Genomic DNA, 27,657 nt, shown 5'->3' on the forward strand with positions numbered 1-27,657 from the left:
GCAAGTGTCTCCACTCTTCCAGTGCCATCTTGACGACTAGGTCGTAGTTCCTCTCTGCAGAATTGAGACAATGGGACAGGAAGGCATAGGGATGGAGCTTCTGGTCCTGGGCAGATTGCTGGTGCAGGATAGCCCCCACTCCAATATCAGAAGCATCAACCTCTACCACAAATTGACGGGATAGATCCGGATGGACGAGGATGGGTGCTGTGGTGAACCGATGCCTCAGGTCCACAAGGTCTCTGTCAACCGCTGGAGACCATGTGAACGGTACTTTGGGAGAGGTAAGTGCAGAGAGGGGTTCTGCCAGGGTGCTGTAGCCCCGAATGAAATGGCTGTAGCGAACCCCAGGAAACATAACTGCACCCTGGACGTAGGTTGAGGCCACTCTACCACTGCTTCACTTTTTCAGGATCCATTTGGACATTTCCATCAGTGATGGCATATCCCAGAAAGGAGATTGTAGAGCGGTGGAACTCACACTTCTCGGCTTTCACCAACAATTGGTTCTCCAGGAGGCGCTGAAGGACTTGTCGGACATGAAGAACGTGTTCTTGGGCAGACCGGGAAAAAAACAGGATGTCGTCAAGGTAGATGAACACGAAATGGTTTATCATGTCCCGGAGCACATCGTTTACCAGAGCTTGGAAGACAGCGGGGACATTGATGAGTCCAAACGACATGACCTGGTACTCATAATGTCCACTGGCTGTGTTAAATGCTGTCTTCCACTCATCTCCTTCGAGTATCCAAACCAGGTGGTAGGCATTCCGAAGGTCCAGTTTGGAAAAAAGGTTGGTCACCTGGAGAGGTTCAAAGGCCGAGGAGAGGAGTGGTAGGGGGGTAACAATTCTTGATCGTTATATAATTCAGACCCCAGTAGTTAATGCATGGACGCAGGTTCTTGTCCTTCTCCACAAAGACAAACACCGCGCCGGCAGGAGATGCAGACAGACGGATGCCTCCAGTACCTAGAGAATCCTTAATGTACTCTTCCATGGGCTTGGTCTCCGGGCCAGATAGAGAATATAGACGACCACGAGGTGGTGTGGTGCCTGGGAGGAGATCAATGGCACAATCATAGGATGGTATGGGGGAAGAGAAGTAGCCCATGCCTTACTGAAGACCTCCAGGAGGTCATGGTACTCAGTGGGGATGGCAGAGACATCCGTGGATTTGCTTACGTCCTGAGGGAGACGTCTCAAGGACGGCTGTGCCGCTTTTAGGCAATGAGAATGACAAAACGGGCTCCAACCCAGGATGGAGCTTGTGGTCCAGTCAATAACAAGACTGTGTTTCTGGAACCAAGAAAATCCCAAAACCACAGGAAGAGAGGAAAAAAAGATGATGAGGAACTGAATGGTCTCACTTTGGTTTCCTGATACCCGTATATGAACGGGCACAGTGCTACGGGTGACTCTTCCAATAGAGCGGCCGTCCAGTGCCCTTGCATCCATGGGGACAGAGAGAAGTTGAGTGGGAATACTTAATTCAGAAACCATGGTAGCATCCATAAAACTTTCATCAGCCCCAGAGTCAATGAGCACCCGGAGAGACAGACTGGTTTCCCCACAGCAGAATCACAAAAAAAGGTGGACTGGTGATGGAAGTTAGGGGACTCCCAGTCTGGCTCACCAGAGTACTTGTACCCACTAAAAAGGGTTTCTTAGCTGGGCAAGTGGCTATATAATGTCCCACCCCTCCACTGTACAGACAACAGTTAGAATGCAAACGTTCCCCAACCGATAACCTAGCTCTTCCCAGTTGCATGGGCTCAGGAGAATCAAACTCACCTGTTGCCGATGATTCTCTGGGAACTTCGGGTGTTTTCAGCTCTTCTCAGAAATACCAACTTCGGGGATTTCCAGATTCCGGAGGGGTACCAGCATCATCAGACGAATGAGTGTTCTCGAGACCCGACCTCCTCTCACACCGGCGTTCTCGTAGGCGCCCATCAATCCTGATTGCCAGGGCGATGAGGAAATTGAGGTCCCGTGGTATTTCCCAAGCTGCGAGCTTGTCCTTTATCCCCTCCGACAGTCCGTGGAGGAAGGTGTCAAACAGAGTCTCTGGATTCCAGGAACTCTCGGCGGCCAATGTGCAAAAATCTACTGCGTAGTCTGCCACACTACAGGAGTTCTGATGAACCTGTAGTAGTTTGAGCCGCCTCTCTAGGGCACGGGAGAATCGAAAACCTTCCTCACTTCTGCCATGAATTCCTCCAAACTATGGCACACAGCGGATTGCTGCTCCTACACAGCCGTTGCCCAGGAGAGCGCCCTTCCGGACATTAGGGCGATAAACTACACTATCTTTGACCAGTCCGATGAGAACGAAGAGGGCTGGAGTTCGAAAATGAGGGAGCACTGGGAAAGGAACGTCCGGCAGGTACCAGGACCGCCTGCATAACGCTCCGGAGGAGCCGGGGTAGGTTGAACAAATCCACTAGTAGTAGAACGTTTACTGGGTGGTTGGGAGGTCTCAGAGGTGGCGGGCTGCCTAGGAGCTAACTCACTGATTTGCTCCATAATAGCCTTTGAACTCTTGGTTGTGGCGTTCCGTCGGGGAACGAAGCCCTTCTAAAAGGTCCAGCGGTAGCTCCTCATGCCTCTCAATGGTGGCGCCCTGCAGGGAGACAGCGTGACGGAAATGGTCCAAGTCTGCTGGGTCTGTCATGGCCAGTTTGTACTATAAGGGCACAAAGTGAGACCCAAATGCAGACACAGGAGGCAGATGGTGGAGCTCCTATATTTATTACACCAAAAGGGGTAGGAAAAAGACAGGTCGGGAACAGGAGAGAGTTCCTAAACCAGGTCAGAGGCCAAACAGTACCAGGGGATAGGCAGGCTTGAGGTCAGGACAGGCAGAGTGGTCAGGCAGGCGGATTCAGACTCAGGACAGGCAAGGGTCAAAACCAGGAGGGCTAGGAAAAAACAGAGACTGGGAAAAATAGGAGCTAGGAGAAACGTTGGTTGACTTGGCAAAACAAGACGAACTGGCACAGAGAGACAGGAAACACAGGGATAAATACACCAGGGACTAATGGGGGAAACAGGGGACACCTGGAGGTGGGTGGAGACAATCACTAAGACAGGTGAGACAGATCAGGGCGTGACAGAGAGTGAAAGAGAGTGAAAGAAAATGTTGACGTCAAGCTGTCAGGATTGAAGGAGAATTGGAGTGGTGAAATCAAGTAGATGAGGCAGATGGCTTCGTGAAAAATAAGAAAAAGTAGCCCTCAAGATTTTAGAATAAGTGATAAATACCCTTTTTTCTGATTCAAGTACAGTGGATCTTTCAGATATTCTGTCCTGTTTCTGTAAGACAGAGTGGCACTGTTATCACAAAGTGAAAAAAATAATGCAGTGGGTTGATTTAAAATGGGATAAAACTGAATGTTATATACAGTATGTTTGACAACTTTGTGGGGGGTACACGGGTTCATTCTCTAATCATCTTGCGGTTGCTTTGAACAATGTATCGCTAAAATGCAATATGCATGTTGTTGAGACATGTGAACTAGACTGAGCTTAATTAAGATAGTCTACACATGGCTATACAGGACAGTGTCAGTGTTGTGTGCAGTATTACTGTACCTGGTTGACTTTGTCCAGCTGGGAGCGGATCTTGGTCAGCTCGTGTTTGCTGTCATCCAGCCGGGACTTGAGCTTGTCATTCTCTGCCAAGGCGTCTTCATACATCTGAAAGAGGACAAACCAAAGGGTTAATGCTTATGCCACTTGGAGATACCTTATCATATGTAAACATTTGTCCTATGATAGTCCAGCTCTGCACCAGGTGAATCAAAACTGTCATCAAGGAAAAAGGTGGATATCTTGAAGAATCTCAAATATAAAATATATTTTGATTTGTTTTAAACTTTTTTTTTGGTTACTACATGATTCTACATGTGTTAGTTCATAGTTTTGATGTCTACAATGTAGAAAAATAGTAAACAATTTAGAAAAACCCTTGAATGAGTAGGTGTCTCCAAACTTTTGACTGGTACTGTATGTTTTTTTGTTTGTTTACCAGTTAGTCTAAGATAAAAAAATATTTAAAAAAATCGGCTTCCCGTCTGGGTCCGACAGTACGCCTACCTTCTTGTAGTCCCTGGGGCTGGTGTCATCCTCCTGCTTGTTCAATGCTGCCAGTCTGGTCTCCCTCCGTGTGTAGGAGCTGGTTCTGCCCAGGGGTTCAGCCTTGCTGTCCCCACCACCAGAGTCCAACCTGGGAGGAAGACGGAAGCACACCTCCTTGAGTGGGTGGTTTACCACATCCAGCAACACAGCTGACATTGCAACAGTGTTGAAACACTGACATACATTGTTGTTGAAACATTGACATAGATATATATATTTGGAGTGCTGTATGTACAGTACCAGTCAAAAGTCTGGACACAGCTACTCATTCAAAAGGTTTTTCTTTATTTTTACTGTTTTCTACATTGTAGAATAATAAGGAAGACATCAAAACTATGGAATCATGTAGAAACCAAAAAAGTGTTAAATAAATCAAAATATATTTGAGATTTGAGATTCTTCAAAGTAACCAACCTTTGCCTTGATGACAGCTTTGCACACTATTGGCATTCTCTCAACCAGCTTCATGAGGTAGTCACATGGAATGTATTTAAATTAACAGGTGTGCCTTGTTAAAATATAATTTGTGTATTTTTTTTCTTTCTTAATGCATTTGAGCCAATCAGTTGTGTTGTGACAAGGTAGGGTTGGTATACAGAAGACAGCACTCTTTGGTAAAAGACCAAGTCCATATTATGGCAGGAACAGCACAAATAAGCAAACAGTCCATCACTACTTTAAGATATGAAGGTCAGTCAATACAGAACATTTCAAGAACTTTAAAATATTTCTTAAAGTGCAGTCAAAAAAAAAAACAAGCGCTATGATGAAACTGGCTCTCATGAGGACCGCCACAAGAAATAAAGACCCAGAGTTACCTCTGCTGCAGAGGACAAGTACATTAGAGTTACCAGTCTCAGAAATTGCAGCCCAAATAAATGCTTCACAGAGTTGAAGTAACAGACACATCACAACATCAACAGTTCAGAGGAGACTGCATGAATCGGGCCTTCATGGTCGAATTGCTGCAAAGAAACCACTACTAAAGGACACCAATAATACGAAGAGACTTACTTGGGCCAAGAAACAGGAGCAATGTACATTAGACCTTTGCAGATCTGTCCTTCGGTCTGATGAGTCCAAATTTGAGATTTTTGGTTCAAAACCCTGTGTCTTTGTGAGATGCAGAGAAGGTGAATGGATGATCTCTGCATGTGTGGTTCCCACCGTGTAGCATAGAGGAGGTGGTGTGATGATGCTTTGCTGGTGACATTGTTACTGATTTATTTAGAATTCAAGGCATACTTAACCAGCATGGCTAACACAGCATTCTGCAGCAATACGCCATCCCATCTGATTTGCGCTTAGTAGGACTATCATTTGTTTTTGAACAGGGCAATGACCCAACACACCTCCAGGCTGTGTAAGGGCTATTTGACCAAGAAGGAGAATGATGGAGTGCTGCATCAGATGACCTGGCCTCCACAATCACCCAACCCAATTGAGATGGTTTGGGATGAGTTGGACCACATAGTGAAGATTAAGCAGCCAACAAGTGCTCAGCATATGTGGGAACTCCTGAAAAGCATTCCAGGTGAAGCTGTTTGAGAGGATGCCAAGAGTGTGCAAAGCTGTCATCAAGGCAAAGGGTGGCTACTTTGAAGAATCTAAAATCTAAAATATATTTTGATTTGATTAACACTTTTTTGGTTACTACATGATTCCATATGTGTTATTTCATAGTTTTGATGTCTTCACTATTATTCAACAATGTAGAAAATAGTAAAAATAAGGAAAAACCCTTGAAGGAGTAGATATGTCCAAACTTTTGACTGGTTCTGTATATCTCATGAGCTAAAAAACAAAAATAGCAAGAAGAAGAACGCAAGAGAAGGAATATCTAAATCTGTACTTACCTTGATGCCCTGTCATGCTGAAAATGAACAGAGAAAAGTGAAGTCAGAAACGTAATCACAAACAGCTTTTACTGTATGAAATCAATCTGAGACATTTCCATTGTATGAAGTATCAACCAGAGACTAAAATATTTTCCATTAGGACACCATGCAAAGAAAAAGAGAACCTTTGTAACATCCAAGCCACATTGTGTTCAGATGCCTTGTGTCCCAAAGGACAGGGATTGCATAGGCCTACACAAGTGATCTGCTTGTGATATATCATTCACGGGACCCTGCATGCTCTTCTCTCCTTCTCTGGCACATCCTTCTCTAGTAAGCCCTGTTAATCTTTAAGTGAGTGTTTGCCATCATGTCTCTAAAGGTCCCAGTTAACTGGGTGACAGACTCAAAGTGATGACCTCAGGGTATCCGACATATCATAATGCCTGTGTCTCAAATAGCACCCTATTCCCTATTTAGTGCACTGCTTTTAACCAGAGCCCTATGGGATGTAGGGAATAGGATACCATTTGGGACACATTCTGGCTTGGCGTGATCTGGTCCTGACTATATGACTGCATGGCTGCCCAGGCCTGACCGGAGGTGTTTACTGCCTTTCAGTTGGGTAAATTGTGTACGGATATTAGCCATTTACTTGAATAAAGTGTAAAGTCTAGAATATGTCCGGTCCAACATGTTTCTCTTCAGGTTCCATCTGTGCTCTCTGTTCTTAGTGAGGAAGGCATCAAATATGATTGTCTGCACTCAGTAATGACTAGGCCTATCAACACTATGTTCAAATTAAATCAAATCACGTACACAGTTAGTAGGTGTTATTGCAGATGCAGTGAAATGCTTGTGTTCCTAGTTCAAATGTCAAACAAGCACCGAATACATTTTTTTTTATATATACAGTTGAAGTCGGAAGTTTACATACAATTATGTTGGAATCATTAAAACTCGTTTCTCAACCACTCCACAAATGTATTGTTAACCAACTATAGTTTTGGCAAGTCGGTTAGGACATCTACTTTGTGCATGACACAAGTCATTTTCCCAACAATTGTTTACAGACAGATTATTTCACTTATAATTCACTGTATCACAATTCCAGTGGGTCAGAAATTTACATACACTAAGTTGACTGTGCCTTTAAACAGCTAGTAAAATTCCAGAAAATTATATCATGGCTTAAGAAGCTTCTGATAGGCTAATTGACATCATTTGAGTCAATTGGAGGTGTACCTGTGGATGTATTTCAAGGCCTACCTTCAAACTCAGTGCCTCTTTGCTTGACATCATGGGAAAATAAAATGAAATCAGCGAAGACCTCAGAAAAAAATTGTAGACCTCCACAAGTCTGGATCATCCTTGGGAGCAATTTCCGAACGCCTGAAGGTACCACGTTCATCTGTACAAACAATAGTACGCAAGTATAAACACCATGGGACCATGCAGCCGTCAAACCGCTCAGGAAGGAGATGCGTTCTGTCTCCTAGAGATGAACGTACTTTGGTGTGAAAAGTGCAAATCAATCCCAGAACATCAGCAAAGGACCTTGTGAAGATGCTGGATGAAACAGGTACAAGATAATCTATATTCACAGTAAAACAAGTCCTATATCGACAACCTGAATGTCTGCCCACCAAGGAAGAAGTCACTGCTCCAAAACCGCCATAAAAAAAGCCAGACTACGGTTTGCAACTGCACATGGGGACAAAGATTGTACTTTTTGGAGATATGTCCTCTGGTCTGATGAAACAAAAATAGAACTGTTTGGCCATAATAACCATCTTTATGTTTGGAGGAAAAAGAGGGAGGCTTGCAAGCCGAAGAATACCATCTCAACCGTAAAGCACGGGGGTGGCAGCATCATGTTGTAGGGGTGCTTTGCTGCAGGAGGGACTGGTGCACTTCACAAAATAGATGGCAGCATGGGGAAGGAAAATTATGTGGATATATTGAAGCAACATCTCAAGACATCGGTCAGGAAGTAAAAGCTTGGTCGCAAATGGGTCTTCCAAATGGACAATGACCCCAAGCATACTTCCAAAGTTGTGACAAAATGGCTTATCGACAACAAAGTCAAGGTATTGGAGTGGCCATCACAAAGCCCTGACCTCAATCCTATAGAAAATGTGTGAGCATAACTGAAAAAGCGTGTGCGAGCAAGGAGGCCTACAAACCTGACTCAGTTACACCAGCTCTGTCAGGAGGAATGGGCCAAAATTCACCCAACTTATTGTGGGAAGCTTGTGGAAGGCTACCCGAAACGTTTGACTCAAGTTAAAAAATGTAAAGGCAATGCTACCAAATACTAATTGAGTCTATGTAAACATCTGACCCACTGGGAATGTGATGATAGAAATCAAATTTGAAATAAATCATTCTCTCTACTATAATCCTGACATTTCACGTTCTTAAAATAAAGTGGTGATCCTAACTGACCTAAGACAGGGGATTTTTACTAGGATTAAATGTCAGGAATTGTGAAAAACTGAATTTAAATGTATTTGGCTAAGGTGTATGTAAACTTCTGACTTCAACTGTATGTAAATAGTATGTCAAAATGTTTAAAGTGACCAGTGTTCATGACTATGTACATAGGGCAGCAGTCCTTAAGGTGCAGGGTAGAGTACCTGATTTTAGCCGGCTAGTGACAGTGACTAAGGGGCAGGAGTAGGGTAGGGTGCTGGACTGAGAGTCAGTAGACATGACCCATGGTTGCTGATCCTTGATGAGTGCACATTATGACATGACACTACAGAGAACATTTTGAAATTGTGAAAAAGAGAGAGCGATAAAAAGAACGAGGGATTAAAAGAGGGAGAAACAGGACAGAGTGTGATATCCTTGTGATGTCTGGACAGATCTCATGTTCTCTTGCATTCTTTGAGATTTGGAGCTGTTCTCCTGCCTGGGAAAGAGAGCCCTTTAAACACTTACAAAGAGATCAGCTTATTCCCTGGATCTATACTTTGTGGAACCACTCTGGATGACACTCTGGTCTGTCAGTGTTGGGGAAGCTACTCTGAAAATATAGTTTACCAAGCTACCAATTCCTTCACACTGGAAGAAGTTGAGCTATAAAGCTACAGAGAAATATAGTTTAGAAAGCTAAAGCTACATTGAAAAAGTAGTTGATTACATCAAAACTAACTGGTGAAAATGTATCATATCTAAATCTGAAACGTTGTTTTATAAGTGCATTGCAGTTCACCATTCAAATACTGCAGATTCCTTTTGTATGGATAGCTGCATGTGATAATGCACTGTTGTTTAGTTTATCAGGATCCCCATTAGCTATTGCACATGTACCAGATATTCTTCCTGGGGTCCACAGAAAAACAAAATACATTACAGAGTGCAGAACAGTTATAGACAAGAACAAAATAAACATTACATACTAAATTAAATAAGAGTTATGTATTGTCGAGACAACAAAAATACTATTAACACAATATTCATTTATACATATTAATATAATTTTACACAGTACAGTTAATGAGATCTCTAAGTTATACAATATGTTTTTTTTAAAGCTACAGTTTGCTGTGAGTCTATGCAGGACAAACCCAAGAGCAGAAGCAGACCTAAGTGCCTGGTCTTTATTTGGAGGCTCATACACTGTAACATCCACATGGAGGGGAGGTCAATTCAAGGCGCATCATGCAAGAGAGTCCTCTCCTCTGTGAATGTTTATACTGCACTGCCAAAGCTGCCTGGCCTTATGTGGTCATGTCTTCGACTCCATCCAGCCTCATCTCCATCCAGGGACAGAGGGATCCCAGTGACATCTGATGAAGAAGGGCCAAGGATGAGAGGGCCAGGATGACTGCTCTGATGAACTGTACAGGATAAAACACTAACACTGGGTGATCTCATGTCTTTGCCAATCTATCTACAGTTTCACAGACAGGCAGCTCACTTGAGTCTCACTTGAGGCTACAATTAGTATCCAAACAGACATACTTTCTCACATTTGATGTACTTTGATGTACTTAAGAGTGCTAATTTGTACTGAACTAATAGTAAAGGAATTTGGGCTTTGGCCAACAAGTCTCCATAAATATTCTTACACTGAATAATGGCACTAGTCATTTCCAGGTACCTCCTGGAGCTGGCTTGGAGATAGCAGGGGTACCCAAACCAGTACCACAGTTTGGGAACCACTAATCTAGGTCATGCAGAAACATCCATTGTGACATTTCTAAATCTCCTTCTATTTTAGCTCCAATAGCCTTAGAGTGAGCGGGCCAGAGGCTCGGGGATCAGACATGTGGGAGCTATTTCACAGATTAATGAATTACAGAGATGAATTTCCCCATTGTTTTTTTCCCAGAGCTAATCAAAAATTCTTGCCAAGTTAATTTATTTCTAATTCTTTTACAATGTGTATGCATCCTGAAACATTGTAAATGAACATAGTCAAACAGTGATGTGGGCTTTGATCTCACCTAAAAACATCTGGGTTCCTCAGCATTGGGCCAAAATGCTGCAAGACTTTGTAGTGGGGCTGAGCGGCTATGGAGATGGGCAGTAGGAGTGCCTCAGGATGCAGTTTAGGGATGCAACATACACTGTGTTCCGAGTTATCTAGCAGAACCTTATAGAATAACAAAGAGATATATAATGGGACCCTGATGGCACTGCGCCTGGTCATGGCACTGCGCACAGTCCTCGCTCTCTATTTATAGAAAAAGCATCAGAATCGGCATGGGACTGGGAATGGATAAGCCATGTAAGGCCTAACAGATGCCTGGGGAGTCAACAGGTTAGAAATTACAACACAACCTTAGATTGATGAACTGCACTGTGCGTTCAAACACACAACCAATGGGTTTACAACTCGTCACGACCAACCAGCACACAGAGGGTCTGCTGCTGTACAGTACACATGCTGGGGGTTGACTGAGCTGCTGTGGAGGGTCTCTCCTTTAGTACTCTCCCTACAGTCCCTTCAGAACGTATTCACATGCCTGGACTTTTTCCACATTTTGTATTGTTACAAAGTGGGATTTAATAAACACTGATATATATATATATATATATATATATATATATATATATATATATTTTTTTTTTTCAATACAAAACGTACACATACAAACGACAGCATACAAACACACACAAACATCAATGACATCACTCTACCCAGACCCACCTACTCACACCCCCATCTCCAGCGCCCGCATCACTCTCTGCCACATGGCCTCAAACTGCACCATTTTGTTTCTCTCACTGCACCCTCATATGCCATGTCTTTTAATATGCAGACTGATTAAAAGTAAATGTACGTTGTAATTCTTCTCACAGACAACTTTCTAACTCTGCCCATTGCTTTTGGACTTTAAAGCATTCGCCGAAGGCATAGATTATTGAGTCATTGTTAGTTTTACACTTAAGACATGACTGTGCTGTACAATTTGTGAATGTTGTCCCTTGTATAATACATTCTAGATATTAGTTTATACTGGAATAATCATACATTTTAGTAAACTGTAATTTCATTAAGTTAAGTTCTTAATTCCAATATCATTTCATTTTAAATCTTGGTTCCCATAGTTCATATTTTTTCCTTAGAGATTGTCTGTTGGATAGGCTCTCTGCAAGGTTTTGTATATCTTACCTATCTTATGAACATCCTTTTCTGACTCAAATAGGATTCCCTCAAGATTGCTCAGATGTCCAAAAGATTTCAAATCAAAATTTTGTGATATGAAACTTTGAAGTTGCATGTATATAAAAAATATCTACATTGGTCAGTCCAAAATAGCTTTTTAATTCTGTAATGGAAATAATTGTATGTCCTATTACCCTCATAATATATGGTTTCTATGCCTTTAGTCTTCCATGCATGCTTAACATTTATTTGATTGTAATTTTTTGTCAACGATCTAAACAAAATACTAATGTCAAAGTGGATGAACATTTTAAGATTTTATTTTTAATTAATGGAAAATAAAACACTAATAACACTAAACACTAAAACGCTAACACTAAAACACGGATTATATAAGTATTCAATACATGTTAGAATCGCTTTTGACAGCAATTGCGGCTCTGAGTCTTTCTGGTTAAGGCTCTAAGAGCCTTGGACACCTGAATTGTACAATATTTGCCCATTATTCTTAAAAAATGTCTTCAAGCTCTGTCAAATTGGTTGTTAGACAGACATTTTCAAGTCTTGCCATATATTTTCAAGATGATTTAAGTGAAAGCTGTAACAATGCCACTCAAGAACATTCAATGTTGTCTTGGTAAGCTACTCCAGCGTATATTTGACCTTGTGTTTTAGGTAATTGTCCAGCTGAAAAGTGAATTTGTCTTCCAGTGTCTGTTGGAAAGCAGAGTGAACCAAGTTTTCCTCTAGGATTTTGCCTGTGCTTAGCTCTACTGTAGTCCTTGCCGATGTTCAAGCATACCCATAACATGATGCAGCTACCACCATGCTTGAAAATATGAAGAGTTGTACTCAGTGATGTGTTGGTTTTGCCCCAAACATAAGGCTTTGTACTTCTACCATGCGTCTACATCTGCATTGCTTGCTGTTTGGGGTTTTAGGCTGGGTTTCTGAATAGCATTTTGTGACATCAGCTGATGTTAAAAGGGCTTTATAAATACATTTGATTGATTGAAATGTGATTGTATTCAGGACATAAAGTTAATTACTTTGCCACATTGTTTGCAGTAATTTAGAGCCTTATTGCAAAAAGGATGCATGTTTTGAATATTTAATTTTGTATTTTTCTCTGTCATTTATGTTAGTATTGTGAAGTGATTACAATGTTGCTGATCCATCCTCAGTTATCTCCTATCACTGCCATTAAACTCCGCAACTGTTTTAAAGTCACCATTGGCCTCATGGTGAAATCCCTGAGCGGTTTCCTTCCTCTCCAGCAACTGAGTTAGGAAGGGTGTCTGTATATTTGTAGTGACTGGGTTTTTGATAGACCATTCAAAGTGTAATTAATAACTGCACCATGTTCAAATGGATATTCAATGTGATTTATAATTAGCTCCCGCCCTGTCCCAGCCCTGATGCAAAGCCTATCAGAGCGAGGCTGTGCTTAATGTTATTTCTCTGCAAAGTGTTTCATTTCTTGAAAGACCGCCTTAATGGTCAGCCCCCTCCTCTCTCTTCTTCTCACCTCTTATCCCCGAGGCTGGCTGCCTGGACTCTTGCCCGTTCACCCGCCTGGAAAATATGAGTGAGTTCCACCCTACCGGAATGACCATAGGCTACTGTACTATACACATAACCATAAAAGCCTATGCTGCTTTTCTAGCTATTCACTGCAGATCTCGCATGTTTCTGGCCATAATTTAGGAAATTACTGATAAGAGTAAACAACTAAAGTACCTCCCCATTTTGGCTTATTATTCTCACTTGGAAGACTTTTCCTCATCTAAGTACTGAGAGGCGTCAGGACTTCTGGCCAAATTTCCGCTCTTGTCCAAAGTTTGACATTAAGCATTTCCTCTGAGGAGGCAGACGTGTTTGCTTGTTTACAGTCAAGGCCTGTAGCTTAATGTCTGCTGCTTTGCTGCACACAACAAAACATCTCCCTTGGCAGAGAGAAATGCACCATGTTTTCACCATAAACAATGAGGAGAGTTCTAAACATATCACACCATGCCACTTCCAGTCACCTTTTTACGTGCACTTTTGTCTCCCAGGAAAATATTGCAAATATGTCTTCATTCTGTGCTGACATCATGGAAACTTCATGCCTGAGCTCCAGAGCTTTGGAATTCTCCTGACAGTATTGGGAGACCGTGACACTGTCAGTACTGAGGTAGTGGAGGGCCATGGTACTCTACTGTCAGTACTGTGGTAGTGGAGGGCCATGATACTCTACTGTCAGTACTGTGGTAGTGGAGGCCCATGATACTATCCTGTCAGTACTGTGGTAGTGGAGGGCCATGATACTATCCTGTCAGTACTGTGGTAGTGGAGGGCCATGGTACTCTACAGTCAGTACTGTGGTAGTGGAGGATAATGGTACTCTACTGTCAGTACTGGAGGGCCATGATACAATACTGTCAGTACTGGAGGGCCATGATACTATCTTGGTACTGTGGAGGGCCATGATACTATCCTGTCAGTACTGTGGTAGTGGAGGGCCATGATACTATCCTGTCAGTACTGTGGTAGTGGAAGGCCATGATACTATCCTGTCAGTACTGTGGTAGTGGAGGGCCATGATTTTTTAATTTTTAATTTATTTTACCTTTATTTTACTAGGCAAGTCAGTTAAGAACAAATTCTTATTTTCAGTACTGTTAACTGCCTGTTCAGGGGCAGAACGACAGATTTGTACCTTGTCAGCTCGGGGATTTGAACTTGCAACCTTCTGGTTACTAGTCCAACGCTCTTACCACTAGGCTACCCTGATACTATCCTGTCAGTACTGTGGTAGTGGAGGGCCATGGACTATACTGTCAGTACTGTGGTAGTGGAGGATAATGATACTATACTGTCAGTACTGTGGTAGTGGAGGGCCATGATACTATCCTGTCAGTACTGTGGTAGTGGAGGGCCATGATTTTTTCAGTACTGTGGTAGTTTACTATTTCAGTACTTTAGTGGAGGGCCATGACACTATTTTACTGTGGTAGTGGAGGGCCATGATACTATACTGTCAGTACTGTGGTAGTGGAGGGCCATGAACAAATCAGTACTGTGGTAGTGGAGGGCCATTACTATCCTGTCAGTACTGTGGTAGTGGAGGGCCATGACACTATACTGTCAGTACTGTGGTAGTGGAGGGCCATGATACTATCCTGTCAGTACTGTGGTAGTGGAGGGCCATGACACTATACTGTCAGTACTGTGGTAGTGGATGGCCATGATACTATACTGTCAGTACTGTGGTAGTGGATGGCCATGACACTATACTGTCAGTACTGTGGTAGTGGAGGGCCATGGTACTATACTGTCAGTACTGTGGTAGTGGAGGGCCATGGACTATCCTGTCAGTACTGTGGTAGTGGAGGGCCAATGATACTATCCTGTCAGTACTGTGGTAGTGGAGGGCCATGATACTATCCTGTCAGTACTGTGGTAGTGGAGGGCCCACTATACTGTCAGTACTGTGGTAGTGGAGGGCTATGATACTATACTGTCAGTACTGTGGTAGTGGAGGGCCATGATACTATACTGTCAGTACTGTGGTAGTGGAGGGCCATGACACTATACTGTCAGTACTGTGGTAGTGGAGGGCCATGATACTATCCTGTCAGTACTGTGGTAGTGGAGGGCCATGACACTATACTGTCAGTACTGTGGTAGTGGAGGGCCATGATACTATACTGTCAGTACTGTGGTAGTGGAGGGCCATGACACTATACTGTCAGTACTGTGGTAGTGGAGGGCCATGATACTATACTGTCAGTACTGTGGTAGTGGAGGGCCATGACACTATACTGTCAGTACTGTGGTAGTGGAGGGCCATGATACTATCCTGTCAGTACTGTGGTAGTGGAGGGCCATGACACTATACTGTCAGTACTGTGGTAGTGGAGGGCCATGATACTATCCTGTCAGTACTGTGGTAGTGGAGGGCCATGGTACTATACTGTCAGTACTGTGGTAGTGGAGGGCCATGATACTATCCTGTCAGTACTGTGGTAGTGGAGGGCCATGACACTATACTGTCAGTACTGTGGTAGTGGAGGGCCATGATAGTTACTTCCATCTGAAAACCGACTTTTATGCTTGACATCTTTTCTTCTTGTGCTTTTTATTATTTAAATGAGCATATTCCGCTGTGGCTCTGTGCTACCAAGGCAGAGGCAATACCAAGAGATAATCAGGTAATAAATAACACATCAATAAACGTCAATCATATCAGTTAATTTGACACTGTGAAAAACAACAGGAAATCACAAATGGAATGTTTCAATACCTAAATATTTTCCAGACTATGCTGCCAGGTACCCCATGCTTCTGGAGCAGATTCTCCCCAGTCCCACCTCTCTCTTTCAAGGGTTGTGCAACAGTCAGGTGGTTGGCACAGTGACATGTCTGGTCATGTGCTAAGGAGCCTCCAGAGCACAGAACTAAATACATCTAATCTACAGAGAAGCCTTTTCTCTCTCTATGAGCAGCAGATCAAATGAGTCTGGATGATATATCAGATACTAATAACCACGTAATGTCAGGTGTTTTTTTTAGGCTTAACGTAGAGTGATATTGGATCAGCACACTAGAGGTGACAATTACAGTAAGAGCTGGGAGTAAACCGGCCACAACATAATCATCATTTAAGAGCCTTTGATAGCCAAGGCGCCCGCCCGCACGCACGCACGCACACACACACGCGATTAGGGACTATCAGTGATATTTAAATAGAATTCGTAGGAATTCAAACTAGAAGAGAACACTCGTTTCTACAGTTCAAATAAGATTCAAGCGGAAACAGTGGCTACAGAAACTACTCTGAGGATCCGACAAGAGAGGTAACAGTTGGTGTCTTACTCTGAAGTTCTTGGCCGTGGGAGAGGGTGAGGAGGGTGGTGATTCTGACAGAGACTTCCTAGTCCTGGACAGCTCCTTGGTGCGTGGGTACATAGATGACATCTCCACACTCTACCCAGAACACAGACGCAGGTCCAGTCAAGCCTCGACAGTACCGTCCACAGACAGAGGCTTCCAATCCAGAACAGAGGAACAGATCCACAGACTGTGGCTGCTGCTGCGCTTAGCCTCACCGGGATCCTGAGCAACAGGTGTATGCGTGTATGAGGAGTCCCGATCCACAGTCCAGAGGGCTAGAGAGTGAGAGCGCTGCTAACTCTGGAATTATTTCTGCTGATATGAACTCGCCCTCTTTTCCTCCCCAAAGTGTGGACAGCAAAACAATCATTAGACAAGAATGAAAACAACCAAAATAAAGTTCTCCTCTTAACTCGTACAACTCCTACAAACACACGCACCCCTGTTTTACTCAAGAGGTAGACGAATCAACTTAGTTGAGGATTGTTAGACCACAGCGTCAGCACTCAGAGACCCTGTTGTACATCAAAGTCCTCGCACCCAAAGACAAACCCAACCACAGTGAACAGTTTGTTCCAGATGATCTCGCTTCCCATGTTTCTCTAAATATTCACTCTCTCCATCTCCCTCCCTCTCCCTCTCCCATCTCTCCAGTCCCAACTGACTCCCTCACCCTTCACTCACTCCCCTCTCTCCCTGCTCACTCCAGCTCTGGCAGTACTCTCTGGCAGGCTGCCAGAGGCTCTGTTGTGTACAGGCTCTGGGCTAAAGCTGTCCATTGATGTGGATGAGGATAAGGAAAGGGGGGAGTAGACAGACAGAAGTAGGGGGGAGTCGAGATCAACAGTGACCGGTCAAGTAACCCTGTCCTCCCATGACGCTTCAGGGAGAAGTGATGTTAGTACGAGTGTTGACATTTGGATGTACGGCCACTGCGTCCGAGCCCTCTCTGTTTTTCACAATCGGTTTCATGGTACTTGCCATGCTGCTGTAACAACCATGACAGTGAGCTGAGCTCATGGGCTAATTTTACACTTGATTTCTTCCTGGGTCGTCGGTTACCACACACAGAGGCAACAATGACTCAATCTGTGGCAACTGCGTGGGGTTCTAGAAGACAGAAATATTAACAAGTCGCTGCAGGATTTCTCTATCTTACACAACCCCCCAAACCCCTGTTCCCCCATCCCCCAATCCTTCCTCTCAGTCTGCACACACAGGCCATAGTCTCACTGTTACTTTCCTTTTATAGAGTTTTGCAGCGATGTGGCTGTTCCTGAACTCTTTTATCTTCCTCATTCATCTACTGAAAAAGACAGACAGACAAAGCCAGAGAGAGAGAGAGAGAGAGAGAGAGAGAGAGAGAGAGAGAATGAGAGAGAATGAATTCTGGCCTGGCGGTCTAGTTTTGAGCCCTGGCCTGGTGCCCCCTTCCCAACATCTGAGTCATACTGAGGACTGAGGTCCGTCTCTTTGCACAGGGCAAATACAGCCATTCAACTGTAGCAAGGCAACGAGACAAAATCAGAGAAAGTAAATCTGCTAACTGAGATCGGAGCACATTTTCAAAGTTGGATCTTTTTCTTTTTAAAGTCTGAACTTTGACGAATGTCTAATGCACATTGGTTTTGCCCATTAGACCTGTGTGATTTAAAACCTTAGTGTGATTTAAAACCTGGAGTTTTTGACTTGTGCCATGTCATCTCAATGATACATTATCTGTGCTTTATGGCCCATAGATAAGAACCATAGAAGTTTCACATATATCAAATATGAAAATCCAATCTGTCCGTATGAATTGTTCCAGTTCATATTCTACCCAGCCTGCCTCAATGGCCATCTGTGTGCTGGAGAGTCTGTTTGTATCCCAAATGGAAGCCTATTCCCTACAACATGCACTACTTTTGGCCAGAGCACTATGGGCCTTGGTCATAAATAATGCACTATATAGGCAATAGGGTGCTGGACAGTCTGCATTTCTACACAGGAAGTCCAATAGCTTCTCTGTGGCAGTGAACTGCACTGGTTCTGGCTGTGGAGATAGGCCTGCTGAGACCTATATAAAGAGTTGATTTCAGCTGGAGTTCCCCACACTGGATCTGGGGCTTAGGTTGAGTAGACTGACTCTTTCCTTCATGACTTTCCATATGGAACATTCTCATACATCACTTCGCTATGGTCTCCTCCTCTCCTTTCCTCTCTCCCCCTCCGACTCAGAATAACTCTGGTCCTTAAACACTTACTTTGAAGTAATCAGGTTAATGTCATCATATGTTACTCTGGCAGATGTACAATAAATACTAAATAAATACTAAATACTTTTCAAAGAGTGGCTGCTTGACTAGTTTAAAGGGAAAATTCACAATTTTCCAACTTCATATTCATCATTTCCAGCACCACCCCAACATCAACATATGTGAAAGTGGCGCTTTTCTATGTTTTGTAGTAAAAAAGATAGAAGATCAGTGTTTCCAATGACATCATCAGTATGCATCATGTGATTTTAAACAGTTATGAGTGGGCATTGCCTACTAATTGGTTGATGATGTCATTGGAAACACTTATCCTCCTCTATATTTTTCCCTGCAAAACATAGAAATGCGCTATTTTCAAATATGTTGATGTTGGGTGTGTTGCTGGAGATGATGAATGTGAAGTAGATTTTTTTTTTTAAATATCCCTTTAAGTGTTACTGGCAGAGACAGATCCCTGGTGTGGGGTCATTCTACAAGTCTAAGAGAGGCCAAAACCCAAACAGTCACGGGGTGACAGACACACACATAATAACACATACAGATACATTCAGACAGTCACACTCTCTCTCCATCTGTTTTCTTGCCTTCGCTGGTCTGTCAAGATCTTTAGCATCTTTACGGGGGGATGAGCTGTACCTTGGCCTAAGTCACAGCTTAGAGATGATGAGTTCTGAGAACCTCAGAGTTTTACAGATACTCTGGAGTTCTAATACTACTCTCAACCCTCCTAAGCCAACCTGCTCTCTGCAACAACAGACCTGCTGAATCTCTGTAGCACACACAGCTAAGCTCCTTGCCGTGATGGGCTATACAGAACGAGCTCTCCTTACACTGAGAGTAGGCCTATCAAACACTCCTGTGTTTATCTCTGAATAATGGAATAATACATCATAATAAAGTTGGGAAATGAGGAAAGTAGAGGGAACAGGAAGCTCTCTGATCACATAATCTCAACGTCAGGAGCTGAAGAAAGTAGAACTTATGCCTAGGAGCAAAGTCTTTCTCTCTGGGTTCTCTCTCTCTTTCTCTCTCTTTCTCTCGTTCCCTCCACGTTAATTATCCCATTTCAGAGTAGTGAAAGACTGGAGAGGACTCCAGCTGAGATCTACTGCACCTGTCTCTGGCCTGGGTTCTGCTAAGATCATTATAGACACAGAGGCAAGCAGAGTTCATTGTCGGTAATGTGGCCTGTGGTCACCTTTCCGTCCTTTCCAGATAAAACCTTGCTGTCTGGTTAGAGGGGCGATTATCACAGTCAGATTTAGGCCTGGGTTTAAAAGCTGAGGAACGCTCATGTTACGGACTGTCCATGTCTGGGATTCCACCATGGGACAGCCGGACTGCAATAGAGACAATCTCAAAAAGCAATCACTACCCCTCTCACACTACAGTACACCATCCCCAAGTTAATCTACATTCTTCTCTGGGACTCCCCTCCACTGCACCGCCATCCCCCAAATTGCCTCAGCCCACTCCCTCTCTCTCTTTTCCCCCTGTTAGTATCTATTTCTGGGAATCTCCATTTCACTGTAGGGGAGAGTGGGGTAAGTTGAGAAATGGTTTACATTCAGCATTACTCCATCAAGGGAAATATAGTATCATTTCTAACAAAGATATTTACATATATTTCAGGATGTTGTGTATCCCTGGAAATAATCCGAATTCATGTATACGTTCCAGTTTTTAAAACATACCGTAGCTTGTCCAAAAAAGTGGTCTCTTGGCACAGATGAGCCTCAGGACAGGGGAAGTTAAGCCACCTACAGATTTCTGTAATGAATTCAACATTACCACTACCTTTTTAAAACCATGCCTATCTTCATTTCCCAAACCCAATTCAACATTACCACTACCTTTTTAAAACCATGCCTATCTTCATTTCCCAAACCCAATTCAACATTACCACTACCTTTTTAAAACCATGCCTATCTTCATTTCCCAAACCCAATTCAACATTACCACTACCTTTTTAAAACCATGCCTGTCTTCATTTCCCAAACCCAATTCAACATTACCACTACCTTTTTAAAACCATGCCTATCTTCATTTCCCAAACCCAATTCAACATTACCACTACCTTTTTAAAACCATGCCTATCTTCATTTCCCAAACCCAATTCAACATTACCACTACCTTTTTAAAACCATGCCTATCTTCATTTCCCAAACCCAATTCAACATTACCACTACCTTTTTAAAACCATGCCTATCTTCATTTCCCAAACCCAATTCAACATTACCACTACCTTTTTAAAACCATGCCTATCTTCATTTCCCAAACCCAATTCAACATTACCACTACCTTTTTAAAACCATGCCTATCTTCATTTCCCAAACCCAATTCAACATTACCACTACCTTTTTAAAACCATGCCTATCTTCATTTCCCAAACCCAATTCAACATTACCACTACCTTTTTAAAACCATGCCTATCTTCATTTCCCAAACCCAATTCAACACAAAGCAAAAGTTTTTTTGCCTTTCAATAAGTACTTATTTTACCACACCTAACAAACACAGTGTACTTTTTGAACACTTTTAACATAGGCCAGGTTGTTACCTCACATCCCAGCCATAATGCCTTGCATTACGCCTGGGACGAAAACACAGCACTTTTACGCTAGGTTTAGGACCCCATATTGAAGCTTCTAGAGACCCCAACTGATTTATTGAACAATCTTTAAAGTATCTGCTTTGTTTAGATGCAAGCATCATGAAACCTCTAACACAGGGATAGGCAACTTCAATGTAGGTGGGGGCCACCAAAAATCTGAACTCATCATGAGTGGCTTGCGTGTCTGCGTACCCACATCCATACCCACATAAGCCTTTTATGTGGCCCCAAGTGAGATTTTCTTGCGAGCAAAACATTTTAGTGTGCCCCCCTCTTGACAGCAGAGAGAACATTTTTACATTTTAGAGTTAATTTCCTGTAATTCTATACATTTTGCCATTGGGTGAGTGAAGATTTTGCCATTTTATAACTAATTTCATGCAATTCTACACATTTTGCCATTTGTGCAGATGTCTAACCTACAGGTAGAAGGAAAACACCCGAGAAAGACAGAGAGAGAGAGAGAGAGAGAGAGAGAGAGAACAGTATAATTCTGGCTGCAGAATTCAAGGCTAAGACGCAGGAGAGAAGCTCCCCGTTTTGCTCAATATGGTATGGAATGTCAAGATACCTGGAGCATGTGATGTGGTTGAAGAAGTAAAGGGAAGGAGAGGGTTGCAGTTGTAAATGAGAACTTGTTCTCAACTGACCTACCTGGTTAAATAAAGGTGAAATAAAATAAAAATGGGGTGTGTGGGTGCTGCTCCCTGCCCTGGACTCTCTCCCAGTGTGACACAACAGCTCTATCACAAACGTTCAAACTACACTAACATTGCAGTACAGCTCCTCTGGCAATACACAACACTTTCACGGCCTGTGTATGCGACACTACTGATCAGATGTTAATCAATACTCTGTATCAAAAAAAAGCAAGCACATGTAAACACACATGCACACACATACAGTATTCAGACCCTTTACTCAGTACTTTGTTGAAGCACCTTTGGCAGCGATTACAACCTAGAGTCTTCTTGGGTATGATGCTACAAGCTTGGCACACCTGTATTTGGGAAGTTTCTCCCATTCTTCTCTGCAGATCCTCTCATGCTCTGTCAGGTTGGATGGGGAGCGTCATTGCACAGCTATTTTCAGGTCTCTCCAGAGATGTTCGATCAGGTTTATATCCGGGCTCTGGATGGGCCAATGAAGGACATTCAGAGACTTGTCCCGAAGCCACTCCTGCGTTGTCTTGGCTGTGTGCTTAGGGTCGTTGTCCTGTTGGAAGGTGAACCTTCACTCCAGTCTGAGGTCCTGAGAGCCCTGGAGCAGGTTTTCATCAAGGATCTCTCTGTACTTTTCTTTTCATCTTTGCTTCAATCCTGACTAGTCTCCCAGTCCCACAACCCCACAGCATGTTGCCACCACCATACTTCACTGTAGGGATGGTGCCAGGTTTCCTCCAGACATGATGCTTGGCATTCAGGCCAAATAATCTTGGTTTCATCCGACCAGAGAATCTTGAAGAGAAGTGAGCTGTCATGTGCCTTTTACTGAGGAATGGCTTCCGTCTGGCCACTCTACCATAAAGGCCTGATTGGTGGAGTGCAGCAGAGATGTTTGTCCTTCTGGAAGGTTCTCCCATCTCCACAGAGGAACTCTTGAGCTCTGTCAGAGTGACCATTGGGTTCTTGGTCACCTCACTGACCAAAGCCCTTCTCCCCTGATTGCTCAGTTTGGCCGGGCAGCCAGCTCTAGGAAGAGTCTTGGTGGTTCTAAACTTCTTCCATTTAAGAATGATGGAGGCCACTGTGTTCTTGGGGATCTTCAATGCAGCAGAAATGTTTTGGTACCCTTCCCCAGATCTGTGCCTTGACATAATCTTGTCTCGGACATTTCCTTCGATCTCATGACTTGATTTTTGCTCTGACATGCACTGTCAACTGTGGGACCTTATATAGACAGGTGTGTGCCTTTCCAAATCATGTCCAATAAATTGAATTTACCACAGTTGGACTCCAATCAAGTTGTAGAAACATCTCAAGGATGATTAGTGTAAACAGGATGCACCTGAGCTCAATTTCGAGTCTTATAGCAAAGGGTCTGAACACTTATGTAAACAAGCGGTTTTAGATTTTGTATACATTTGCAAACATTTCTAAAAACCTGTTTTCGCTTTGTCATTATGGGCTATTGTGTGTAGATTGCTGAGGCTGTAATGTAACATTTGGAAAAAGTCACGGGGTCTGAATACTTTCCAAAGGCACTGTACACGTATCAGTACTTGCAATAGAATATAATACACTATGTTGGCACCCATTCAAATGAGTGGATTTGGCTATTTCAGCCACACCCGTTACTGACAGGTGTATAAAATCAGGCACACAGCCATGCAATCTTCATAGACAAACTTTTGCAGTTTAATGGCCCGTACTGTGGAGCTCAGTGACTTTCAACGTGGCACCGTCATAGGATGCCAACCTTTCCATCAAGTCTGTTCATCAAATTTCTGCCCTACTAGAGCTTCTCCGATCAACTGTAAGGGCTGTTATTGTTAATTGGAAACGTCTGGGAGCAAAAACAGCTCAGCCGAAAAGGTGGTAGGCCAGACAAGCTCACAGAACGGGACCGCCGAAGGGCATAAAAATCGTTTGTCCTCGGTTGCAACACTCACTACCGAGTTCCAAACTGCCTCTGGAAGCAACATCAGCACAAGAACTGCTCGTCGGGAGCTTCATGAAATGGGTTTCCATTGCCAAGCAACCGCACACAAGCCTAAGACCGCCATGGGCAATGCCAAGTGTCGTCTTGAATGGTGTAAAGCTTGCTGCCATTGGACTGGAGCAGTGGAAATGCGTTATCTGGAGTGATGAATCACGCTTCATCATCTGGCAGTCCGACGAAAAAACCTGGGTTTGGTGGATGCCAGGAGAACGAAACCTGCCCGAATGCATACCACCAACTGTAAAGTTTGACGGAAGAAGAATAATGGTTTGGGACTATTTTTCTTGGTTGGTCCTAGGCCTCTTAGTTCCAGTGAAGGGAAGTCTTAACACTACAGTATACAATGACATTCTAGATGATTCTGTGCTTCTAACTTTGTGGCAATAGTTTGGGGAAGGCCCTTTCCTGTTTCATCATGACAATGCCCCCGTGCACAAAGCGAGGTCCATACAGAAATGGCTTCTCAAGATTGATGTGGAAGAACTTGACTGGACAGGGCCCTGACCTCAACCCCATCGAAGGCCTTTGGGATGAATTGGGACGCCGACTGCGAGCCATGCCTAATCGCCCAACATCAGTGCCCAACCTCACTAATGCTCTTGTGGATGAATGGAAGCAAGTCCCCGCAGCAATGTTCCAACATCAAGTAGAAAGCCTTCCTAGAAGAGTGGAGGCCGTTCTAGCAGCAAAAGGGGGATCAACTCCCTTTTAATGCCCATGATTTTGTAATGAGATGTTTGACAAACAGGTGTCCACATACTTTTGGTCCTGTGTGGCTCAGTTGGCAGAGCATGGCACTTGCAATGCCATGGTTGTGGGTTCGATTCCCACAGGGGACCAGTACGAACCAATATGAAAATTTCAACGTGGCATTCAACGTCACTACTTTAATTCGCTCTGAAATGAGAGAGTCTGCTAAATGACTAGAATGAATGAATGAATGTCAATGTAGTGTATTTCAAGAGTCATAGAAATCTCTTGCTATTACTCTGACAATATAGTCAGTGAAGTGTGTAATATAATACAACTCCCCATTGCAAATGCAACTAATGTTGCTCAACAAATGGCCCATCATCTGGGAGGAGAATGGCAGTGTACTGAAATAATACGTTCTTTTGTCACCACCTAGTGGCTGAAAATGTCACAGATGGAGTTTATATTTTTTTTTGTTCAATTCTGAAAAATGTAAAAATCTATGAGATCATAGCTTTAACGTTGGTAGTGAATTTGATCAAACCCACATACCTTAAAAGTCTGGTAGGTTTCATCTGCCTCTTGGTCACAGAAGCAAAGATGTTTCTCTCTTGTGGCGAGGCCACGTTTGGAGGGATCCTCAACGGGGTTCTGGTTTTCATCTTTCCATTCAACTTCTACAGTATTCACATGATAAGAGACAATCACTAAACAGTTACTGCGCCTAACCATGCCAAGTTATTTATCCTATAGAGTTCTTACAGTAAAAAATAACAATAAAACAAATTAAAACCGATGGACTGACTGAGGCAGTCTTACATAATCATAGGACGAAGGGTGTCAGGTATAACAATTTATTCCTATGGTACATACTGTACATCACATGACAAGGATATATCGATACAGTAACATTTCTGTAGCAAAGCAACTTCCTTAAAACGTGCTTGAGTAAAATACAAACATCTGGATTCAGTCGTTTCTGTGTGACTGTGTACAATGTGTGGTTGCTGACCTTTGGAGAATGTGCGGTTGGCCAGGCTGGAGGAGAAAGGCCGGGTATAGAGCCCACTGGCAGAGGGAGATATGAGCCCTGGTCCTGCAGTGGAATACTCTGCCTCCATTGTCTCCAGCCTTGATCTATGATTTCCAAGCTTAAAATGGTAAAAACAGTGCTTCAATATTTGGCTCATCTGAACCTTAAACGACACAGCTACTATAGTACAAGATGACCTCTCACAAAATGCCATTCATAAATTATCTATAAACAATAACCAATGACAATAGTAAGATCCTGAGGTGAAAGGTCAATGCTAAATGACTCAAGTTTTATCCCCACCTCGTCTAGCTCCCTGCTCCATGTAGGACTGTGATCCTCTGTCTCTACATACTGGGCCAGGCTGGACCTGGCCTCTCCTCTGTCCTCCATAGACCCTCTCCCCGGCAGACAGGACCTCTCAGCCAGTCTGCTACATCCATCCTCTGTCTGTCTGTCTCTGTCCAGAGGAGACAGACTGTAGGTCCTCTGAGCCTCCTTCAGTTCAGACAGGGTCACACCCTGACGAAGATGCAGACAGTACATCCTAAGATCAACAAGATACGATAGATCAGTGGTTCCCAAACTTTTTATGGTCCCGTACACCTTCAAGCATTCAACCTCCAGCTGCGTACCTCCTCTAGCACCATGGTCAGCGCACTATCAAATGTTGTTTTTTGCCATCATTGTAAGCCTGCCACACACACAATATACAATACATTTATTAAACATAAGAATGAGTGTGAGTTTTGTCACAACCCGGCTCGTGGGAAGTGACAAAGAGCTCTTATAGCACCAGGGCACAAATAATAATATCATAATAATCAATCATTTTGCTCTTTATTTAGCCATCTTACATATAAAACCTTATTTGTTCATCAAAAATTGTGACTAACTCATCACAGGTTAATGAGAAGGGTGTGCTTGAAAGGATGCACATAACTCTGCAATGTTGGGTTGTATTGGAGAATGCCTCAGTCTTAAATAATTTTCCACACACAGTCTGTGCCTGTATTTAGTTTTCATGGTAGCGAGGGCTGAGAATCCACTCTCACATAGGTGTGTGGTGGCAAAGGGCATCAGTGTCTTAATAGCGAGATATGACAAGGCAGGATACTGAGCACAGCCCTATCCAGAAATCTGCCAGTGGCTTCTGATTAATTCAAATTTTCACAGATCCGCTGATCTGTTGCAATTTCGATGAGGCTCTCTTGTTCAGATATCGGTAAGTGGACTGGAGGCAGGGCATGAAAGGGATAACACATCCAGTTGTTTGAGTTTAGGGAAAGTACATGTGTAATTGCGCAACCAGCTCACTCAGGTGCTTCGATATATCACATTTGACATTGTCCGTAAGCTTGAGTGAATTTGCACGCAAAAAAATCATACAATGATGGAAAGACCCATGTGTTGTCCTTGTTAATGCAGACATAAAAGAGTTATAACTTCTTAATCATAGCCTCAATTTTGTCCCTCACATTGAATATAGTTGCGGAGAGTCCCTGTAATCCCAGATAGGGCAGTCGTGTGAGAAACTCGTCATCATGCAAGTGGTCAGACAAGTGAAAATGATGGTCAATTCAAAAAAATGTGTCAAAACTTTACCCCTTGATAACCAGCGCACTTCTGTATGTTGTAAAAGCGTTACATGGTCGCTGCCCATATCAATGCATAATGCAGAAAATGTTCAGGGGCCCATTTTCACTGTCGTGTCCAAAACATCTTTCAAGCTGTCAGGCATTCCCTTGGCAGCAAGAGCCTCTCGGTGGATGCTGCAGTGTACCCAAGTGGCATCGGGAGCAACTTCTTGCACGCATGTTACCACTCCACTATGTCTCCCTGCGATGGCTTTTGCCCCATCAGTACAGACACCAAAGTCCAATTGATGTCACAAAGCTGTCCAGCACTTTACAAACATCC

The 27,657-nt window shown here is 43.3% G+C and overlaps 1 protein-coding gene across 3 annotated transcripts in view; it reads right to left on the bottom strand.

Annotated features, from left to right (window-relative positions):
- Positions 1-26,298, bottom strand: part of LOC112221953 (protein phosphatase 1 regulatory subunit 12B) — a 33,206-nt gene extending 6,908 nt beyond the window's left edge. Inside the window, exons 1-7 of one of the 3 annotated variants that reach the window (XM_042303859.1) lie at positions 26,041-26,298; positions 25,717-25,855; positions 25,257-25,381; positions 5,999-6,015; positions 4,101-4,230; positions 3,597-3,701; positions 3,267-3,317 (exon numbers count right to left, since the gene is read on the bottom strand). In XM_042303859.1, the coding sequence (XP_042159793.1) occupies positions 3,267-3,317; positions 3,597-3,701; positions 4,101-4,230; positions 5,999-6,015; positions 25,257-25,381; positions 25,717-25,855; positions 26,041-26,283 (810 nt within the window). In that variant the 5' untranslated portion in view covers positions 26,284-26,298. Of the gene's footprint in view, positions 1-3,266; positions 3,318-3,596; positions 3,702-4,100; positions 4,231-5,998; positions 6,016-16,463; positions 17,133-25,256; positions 25,382-25,716; positions 25,856-26,040 lie in introns of those variants that run through there. The other 2 variants (XM_042303861.1, XM_042303860.1) reach the window with 2 other exon arrangements.
- Between the last annotated feature and the right edge of the window lie 1,359 nt (positions 26,299-27,657).

Source organism: Oncorhynchus tshawytscha, linkage group LG22 (assembly GCF_018296145.1).
Source record: "Oncorhynchus tshawytscha isolate Ot180627B linkage group LG22, Otsh_v2.0, whole genome shotgun sequence".
Lineage (NCBI taxonomy): Eukaryota > Metazoa > Chordata > Actinopteri > Salmoniformes > Salmonidae > Oncorhynchus > Oncorhynchus tshawytscha.